Consider the following 9,207-nt stretch of genomic DNA (forward strand, 5'->3'; position numbering starts at 1 on the left):
TGCTTTTTTATTTCAAGTTGGTTTGCGTTAAGAAGTTTAGCTATTTTGTTAGAGAAGACACCATAACTTGGCTATCTTTTAATGAAAATTTATTTTTATTTTCAGTTGTGTTGACTACTGAACTTTTAAACTTCTTTAATTGTCGTATTTGAATTTCTTTTATCGTTAAATTTCATTGGATCAAGACTTTGTTAGCTATTGTGTATTTGTGCTTGTTGATTTCAATGTTATGACTTTGTGAAATAGTATGGTAGTATATTTTTTGAATCGATTGAAAAAACCGAACAAATCGAACCAAACCAAACCGATTTTAATTAGTTTGGTTTGGTTCCTATGGCCTCGATAAAAAAACCGAACCAAACTGCACCGTGAACACCCCTAGCGCCCAACTCCACCAAAATTCCAAGTAATGGGCGCCAAAACTCCAAGTGCACTTTTCACTCCCAACAATCCAAAGAGCTTCAAAGCCCATCGCTAAGTACACCATGCCCACCGCCAAATGCCTAACCAACTCCTAGGAAGTTTCAATTCAAGTCAAGATTCAAGATTTAAATGATTTGTTAGCAACAACCTCTTCTAGAAAGATACGATTTGATTGTTAGGATTTAGATTAGATTAAATTTAAATTTAAATAAGTTATCTTTCTCTTTAAAAGATAAGATTAGTTTTTAAATTTCAGTTAGGTAGGAAGTTAGATATAAATAAATAAACAAGGTTCACAAAATAGAGATCATCTTTAACCGAATATCTCCTTCTTTAGTTTTAGTTATTTTCTTCTCTACCATGAGTAACTAAACCTCTCTTGTTAAAGGTTAGGAGTTCTATTTTATTTTTATAGGTTAGTAATGCAAGTGTCTTCTTTATTTTGATTCATGTTTTTCTACTTTTTCAGGATTAAGTTTCATTCTTCATCTTTAATGGTTAGAAGTATTAGAAAATATTCTAATTTTGTCTTGGATTCCGTTATTACTTTAGAAAATTTAATATTGAAATTAGCTCTAAACTCTTTGTCATGATTTTTAACTTGACTAGGAATAGTATTTTGAAAATTGTGTGGCTTTAAATAAAAAACATTCTTCATCTTTTCTCTTAATTAATTGACCAAAAAATTGGCGATTAATTAAGTTAAGAAAAATTAAATTGTCAAGGAATTAGAATTTGATTATAAATAATTTGTTGTGAAAAGATTTTTACTTGAGTCAAAGTAAGGAAACACAAGCATCAGGCAGGTTGGCCAGGTCTTTCCTTGTTGTTCTGTTCTCGCCACGAGAAAGACGCACAGAAGAGGTATGCCCAACGTGCGGAGGATCCATTGAGAGTGTGTCTGTTGTCTCGGCAAGGAACTTTACGAGATTTCCCCTATTGTATTGAATTAACAAAAAAAAACTTGTCAGTGTTTTCTAAGAATATAACATCTCCAAAATCTTTAACATTTCCTATCCTTAATTACTTCCTAATTCTCTAAGATAGCGTTTAGTAGAGACATAGAGATTGAAAAACTGAGACTGAGAGACAGATACTAAAATAAATCTCAGTATTCTGTTTGGTACAAAGTGGGAGACATAAATTGAAACAAGAATGAAACTCTAATTTAATTTGTACAAAGGGTAAAATTGGAATTAATTAATTGAAATGAGGGTATTTTAGGTATAAAATGTTATTAAAATTTCAGTCTCCGTCTCTAAAAATTTTAGTCCCCTGTGTCCCCACTTTTTGGAGGTACTGAAATTTTGAGGACAGAGACAGAAATTTCAGTACCAGTCTATGAGCCAAGAAACATGATACAGGGTCTCCGTCTCTCAGTCTTTATTCTAGTACCTCAAAACAAATGCTACCTAAGCCTTCTCTCGTTCTCTCAATTCTCCTCTTCACTATTCTTGCTTCTAATTCAAGATCCACAACACTCTTGCCAATGTTTGATTGACCTAATTAGAGATTTAATTAGACATTGCTTGCTTTAATCCGTTAATCATCGTTAGGGGTGGCAAAACGGGATGAACCCGTCGGACTAGGATTTGGAGCCCGCCAAATTAAAAAAATCCGCCAAACCCGCACCGCTAAATTGGCGCGTTTTGGCGGGGCGGGGCAGGCCGATCTGCCGGTCCGAATATTTTTATTTTTCTTTTTTTTATTAAATAAAAAGCGATTACTATTATAAAATTAATAAGTATACAATTTTCAAACACTTTTTTTTGTTTTTGTTTTTATTCTTCTTTTAGTTATTAACTTTATTTATCTTATTTTACAATTTTGCATATTTGTTCAAATTATATGACTTATTTTTCAAAATAAAGATAGTTCTATTGACAAATATTATTTTGAACAATTTTATTGAAGTTAAAAATTAAAAAAAAAAGATAGTAAAAAAAATTATATTATAATTTGACTATTTTTTAATTTGATTTTTTAATTACTATATTTTAGTTCACTTTAATGAGTGTTATTTAAAAAAAAAACCAAGCGGGCTAACCCGCCGACCCACCAATCCGCCATAAAATGGGGCAGACTAGCATTTTGAACCCATTTTAGTTGGCAGGACGGGTCGGTCCATCCCGTTTATGGGACGGCCTAGGCGGGGCGAGTTTGGGCGGACTTGCCACCCGTAATCATCGTGAGAATGACATTCACCGAAATGAAATAAATGAAGTATATTTAAATTTATGTAAAATAAAAATTAAGTTGATTTAAATATTTATATAATAATTTAATTTTTATTTATCCCATAGTTTTTCATCACCACTAATAAATACCCCAAAACTGTTACCTCAAACTTGATCTTAATTTGATTTACAAATATAAGATTTGATTTACAAATTAAATTATTTCCAGTTATTTGAATTTCCAAAGACACCCTAAAGAAATACAAGAAATACTTCAGCAAAAAAAATTGATCATCAATACAATATCAAATAGAGTTGATATAAAGGTTATGTTCAGTTATGTCCATGTTACTTTAAAGGTTATGTTGATTAGAACGAAGAATGTCGGATATTGATCACTAATTTTCTCAATATATTGAGGGTGTGTTTGGCAAATCCGTTTGAGAAGAAAAAGCACGTTTAAGCTTATTGAAAGTTTCAATTTTTGGTTTGGCTAACGAGAAGTGATTTTGTAGTAAAAATCACGTTTACCAAAAGCAACAATTTCTAGCTTCTGCGTTTCACTAACTGGCTTTTAGCCATTTACACTAAACATCTATTTTTCCTTTACTAATTTTATCCTTTAAACATGTTATTGTATTATTTATTAAATTCTTATTATTTCTCTCTACATGATCTCTCTTTTTTTATTATTTATTATTTTTATTTTTTGTTAAATTTTTATTTGACATTATATACTCTTTTAATTGTGATTTTTGTATATTATATTTATTATTATCTTTTCATAATATGATTTATTGATTTCATTAGGTAAAATAAATTAAACAAAAAATTAACCATAAATAATAATATAGTAAAAAACAATAAATACTAAAAAAGAGTACTAAAAGCATAGTTATGAGAACCAAACCAGACTAGTCGGTTCGACCGGAAAATCGATGAACCGGTGGGACCGGATCGGCCAATTCGACCGGAAAACTAGTGAACTGGTAGTTTGGTTGGTTCGGTTGATGCTATGAACCGAAAACGCAAATGACTCAATCAACGATGGTTAAATCCGTTGAAAACTGGTCGGTTCGTGTCTAAACCACTGTTGACCCGTGCGAGTCCACGGATGCACTCGCGGACCACAAACCATCGTAGGTGCTCCGCTGTCCCGAAATTGGTAAAAAGCATCGTTGAAGGGTTCGAACAAGGGACCTACTACATGCAAGGTCTCCTCTTATGCCACTCTGCCAACACGTTTCTCATTAACTTATACATCAAAAAATAATTATATACTAATTTTAAATGAATTTTATTTTTTATTTTTTTTTAAAACATGAATTCACATTAATACCAAGTTTTATTGTGTTATGTTTTTTTTCTCTCGTGTTCTTTTAAATTAAAAAAATATTTTATACTAATAATTAATTTATTATTTTTTTTGCATCATAAATTATATCTAGGAATTGATCTTTGATTGTTATTAATATATTTATTAAAACATATATTTTAAGTTTTAGTTTTTATTTTATTTTTATAATTTTATTTAATTATGACCGGGTCAACCGGGTGAATTAATACAACTGAATTATTTTATATTTATTTAATTTAATTTTAGTTTTATACTCATTTTTTTTTAATTCTTTAAAATTTATAGAATTATTAAAATAAGTATAAAATATTTTAATATTTACATTTACATATTAAAATGTTAGTAAAGATATTTCTTTTAAATCTTTTAAAGTATTAAGTTAGTAGGTCTTCGAAGATTTCGACTTAGGACTAATTAATAGGGACATATAAGCATTATCACTCAATTTCACATGATAAATTAATGGAGGGACATAATGTGTTCATCATTTACTATCTTGAAGGACCAAATTGGTACTTTATTTTTTTTCAAGGGCTAATTAATCTGAAATCGAAAATTTTAAGGACCTAATTCTCACTTTATTCAATTTTTTACTATTTTATATTTTTTATTTACGTATGACCAGTTCTATTGGTTCAACCAGTAACTCACCGGTTGAACCAGTAACCCAGTGACCCAGTAACCTGACCGGTTCGGTTCTGACAACTAAGACTAAAAGAACTAAAAATATACTATATAGGTGTTTGCTATGGTACGATGATAAATTCATACGTATCGTTATATTTAAAATACGGACAAGTAATTACAAGCCATGTATTTAAAATACGGACAAGTAATAACAAGCCATGTAAAATTTATTTTCTATATCAGCATTTAATTTTTTCTTTTTTAAATATATATTATATTACCACTTTTACTAATACACTCCTTTAATTAAATTAAAATAAAAATATATTTTTATATAATTTTATAAAAAGTCTTAAACATCATTTCTTTATTTGATTAGAAATTGGAAAAATAAACATGAGTTAGGTTTGCCGATTAAGTTATCTTCCAAGACTATTTAAAATTCAAGTTCGTGATACGAATTTGTATCAAGAACTAGAGAGAATTAGAGATAATCAGAGAGAATAGTAGAGAAATCCCTACAATTAGGGCCAAAGAGAGAAAGTAGAATTTCCAATTATACCATACATATCTCACATTATTACATCATACTTCTATTTATAGTATAGTTTTCTAATTGGGCTAGCCCAATACTAATTGTATCATTATCATACCCTTCAAAACAACCTTGTCTTCAAAGTTGCGGTACCCTTCAAAACAACCTTGTCTTCAAAGTTGCGGAAAAATATATATTCTAACAAAAATTATAAAAGCTAATTACAAGTAATAAAAAAAATTAGTATTTCTAAAACAATATTTTCTATGCTACTGCTAAAAAAAATTTTAACCATTAGAATCCCATTGAAAAATTTTTTGTTCAATCCAAAACCAATAAAATATAATTCCTGTTGAAATTTAAAATTGGACTGAAATCCTTATAATTGAGTGTAAAGTCATTGTACCATCCATCACCTTCTGATTTTGGGCTTCAGAAGGTAAAATTTGGGTTAGCTCACAATACCCAACACATTGTTAGGCTTCAGCATCTCTTCCTCATCCTCATCGAAGAAGATAGACGCGTTGTTGTTTCTCTGCCTCGGAGGTGCACCCGCCATGCACCCGCTGCCGCCCCTGCGTCCAACCCGCAGCCACCGGCCTTCGCGAGCTTGCATGGAGGCATCGCCGCTGCCGTCCAGCTCCCAACCCTCCGCTGTTCGCTGTTCGAGTTCTCCCTACCTCTTCCCGAAGCCGCCACTCGCCCCTGCAAGTCCTCGCCGCTTCGTTCTCCGTTTCGATTCCAAGGAAAGACCGCCACCAGGAGTGGTGGTGGATTAGCCACGATTGGAGAGGCTCGACGGAACCCCCAAACTCCACGATCTCTGCCGCGGATGGTGGTTCTGATGGCGTGAGCACGCACCCCTGTTACAGGAGCACCATGGGCTTCTCCCTTCCACGCCGCGAAAGCGCCGACGTCGGCGCTGCTCCTCGCATCGTCATCAGGGTTCGGCGCCTCCCAAGGAAGAAACCGCCAAGCGTCCTCCCCTCCCGCATCTCGTTCTGCCTACAAATCTCCTGGGTGCGTCATCGACGAATCAAACCACGGTCGATCCCCTGCAGTCCACACAATACCTCTACCACCAGGTTTGTTTGTGACTTCTGTATTGTTCTTGGTCATAAATCTTGTAATTGCACTAGAATCATTTGTCACTGAAATTGCCAGATCTGCTGTGGATGGAAACCCTGGAATTGAGTTTTCAAATGCGTGATCTGCTGGTTGACATTCTACTTGAACTGCAAGTTCTGTTGATTCTTCAGGTAGAAATTCAAAATTGAAATCGAATTCTTTTTCTTCTACATCTATCATTTTTTAATTTTGGCATGAATTTTGTCGTTGCTAAAATTGTGTTACTGCTTCTTTGTAATTACAAATTGACACTGGTGAGTGCTGAATTGTTGCTTGATCTGGAGTTTTTGTTGATTTTGCTTGTTGTTGCTGTGGTTGAACTAGGAAACAGAAACCTGATTCTTCTGCTTCTTCTTCCTCTTCTGTGTGAACTAGAGTCATGTTGAATTCTGGAAAATTGGTTGTTGCATTCTCTAATGCTGCCTTCTCATAATCTGATGCTGAATTCTGACATTGCAGAGCCCTAAGTGTAGAATTGTTTGTTTCTGGAGCTGTTGAATTATTGTTGAGTGGTTGAAAAGCTGAGGTTGATTTGGCTTGAATCTGAAAAATTAGAGGCTGCTGGAGTTGTTGATGATCGTGCAAGGTTGCACAAATTTTGTTGCAAGTTGCTTAAATTTCTTCTAGTAGCTTCGTCCGTTTTTGATAATCTGAATCCAAGCGTTGTAAACTAATTTCAAGCTGGTCCCAAATTGAATCCGGTGACTTATTATAGGAATTTGGCATCGTGTTCAATGAAAGCACCATTTGATACGGAATTGTATCAAGAACTAGAGAGAATTAGAGATAATCAGAGACTAGAGAGAATTAGAGATAATCAGAGAGAATAGCAGAGAAATCCTTACAATTAGGGCCAAAGAGAGAAAGTAGAATTTCCAATTATACCATGCATATCCCACATTATTACATCATAGTTCTATTTGTAGTATAGTTCTCTTATTGGGCTAGCCCAATACTAATTGTATCATAAATCCTAATTTTATAGTTTCAAATAATTTAAACAACAAAACAAAAACATATTAAAAAAAACGAAAAATCAAATTTGTTCTTCATCTGAATTAAACATATTAAAAAAACAAAAAATTAAAATTGTTCTTCCTCTAGGTTCAGAAACCCTCACGCCTCTAAAAGTTTTAGTATTCTTCATCTTCTTCTCTCCTCTTCCTATCCTCTCTCTGTCTCTCTCTGCTGGATCTCTCTTATCTGTCTCACTGTGTGTCGCACGCAAGATCTCTCCCTATCTCCTCTCCCCTCTCTTGTCTCGCAATCGAAGGTTATCGCCAGCGTTTCAACGTCTCGCGGCCTTCCTGGGCTCCTCATGTTTAAATTATGGCTTAAATTATGTTAACTTATTTTATTTTACGGATTGTATGTACTATAGTTGTATTTTGGTGAAGAGGATCCCTTTCTTATGTGCAGATATCTGGCAAGAAAGACCCTCCGATCAGCTCTTCCAAGAATAAGTTAAAAACACTCAGCTGGCAAGAACGGCGGAAACTTGAAAGAGATAGAAAGCAGAAAGAAGAGGATGAGCAAACATTAGCAAAAGTGGAAGCTCCAATACCACAATCCAACATTGGGTTTAAGCTGCTCAAACAAATGGGTTATACGTCCGGTGCTGCCCTTGGCAAAGAGGGTTTAGGTAGGGCTGAGCCAGTGGGGATTGAGATTCGACGATCGCGAGCTGGTATTGGCTTAGATGATCCTCACAAGGAGAAGAGGAAAAAGGAGGAAATCATAGCTGAGAGAAAAAGGAGGAAAGAGGAGGATCTAATGCAAGACTTTGGGTTGAGACAGAAGTAGTGATGGCAGAGTAAGAGAGTTGTAGCCAATTTCCATAAGGCAAAGGTTGCCCTTGATCAATTAGAGAACAGAGAAATCATTGAACCGGAAAAGAATGAGGATGATGAAGAAGAGGAAGATGAGGAAGAGGAAGAAATAACAGAAGAAGTGCGCAACTAAAAGGTTATATTTTTGGTTGAACGCACCTTTTAACCATGTTTTGATATTGATTTATGTTGCATCCCTGAATAACACATGGAAACAGCACAAATGCTTTCTTTTTTTCTCTTTATCTTAACTGCTCAAGCACACACATTAAGTCAATACACTTCCATTGCTGATTAATTTTCTCCTCGTTATACTCTAAATACCAAGCGATTTAAACAAATATTACTCATTGCACTTTGTCATCATTTTATCCATTTAAGCCGATCCAACCTAGCCATTGCACAAAGCTTACTTGTCGTTGTTGTATTTCTTATACTTTGAAATTCATTCTTGTTGAACTTTGTTAATCTATTCCTGCGTTCGTAATTTAGTTGCGACTGTGATAGTGATACATGTAATCGATTCAAGATTTGCAAGAAGTTTTGATGAAACTGAGGGATGACCACAATTATTGCCTCTTTTGTGGATGCAAGGTGAGTAAACAACTCACACAGTTACTTTTTGTATATTTGTTTTGTAGTAATACTAAAAACCAAACTTTGACACTCTTGAAACTCATAATTATCTATTAATTAAATTTTGATTTTTATATGTTTCTTCAGTATGAATCAAAGGATGATCTCTTGACCAACTGCCCTGGAACCAATGAAGATGATCACTAACTTGATAGTTTTTTAGATGAACACCTGACTGTGCTTTGTCATCTCTCTTCTTTTTTGCCAAGCACTCGTCCTCTTCTGGGGTCGGGTCCTCTTCGTCACCCAGTCGCCCTTGGTAAGTCCATGCATCATCACTTCCCCTGTTCTCCCTTTCCCAGATTCCCTTCTCCCTGTATTTTGAGATGATGTTGAATTGGTAATCAATTAATTTGTTAGTGATTGAATCTTGAATTTGTTGCTGTGTTGCTGAATAATCACCGAGTTTAATTTTTTTTTTTTGCTAAAAATCATCAGAGTTGAATTTGTTACTGATTATCAGGGTTGTTGACTGATTATTTGATTTTGCCTAGA

General features: G+C 34.0%; 2 protein-coding genes across 2 annotated transcripts in view; both read left to right on the plus strand.

Annotated features, from left to right (window-relative positions):
• LOC107472104 (40S ribosomal protein SA-like) overlaps window positions 1–9,207 on the plus strand; it is an 81,782-nt gene that overhangs the window by 11,316 nt on the left and 61,259 nt on the right. The gene's annotated exons all lie outside the window — the stretch shown is intronic.
• Window positions 7,670–8,865, plus strand: LOC110272501 (uncharacterized; the record flags this gene model as incomplete). The annotated part of the gene is given in 2 exon segments (XM_021134362.2): window positions 7,670–8,670; window positions 8,800–8,865. A coding segment is annotated over 1 exon segment (540 nt), but the record flags the coding sequence as incomplete, so codon positions are not given.

The sequence above is a fragment of the Arachis duranensis genome, chromosome 2 (genome assembly GCF_000817695.3).
Source record: "Arachis duranensis cultivar V14167 chromosome 2, aradu.V14167.gnm2.J7QH, whole genome shotgun sequence".
Classification (NCBI taxonomy): domain Eukaryota; kingdom Viridiplantae; phylum Streptophyta; class Magnoliopsida; order Fabales; family Fabaceae; genus Arachis; species Arachis duranensis.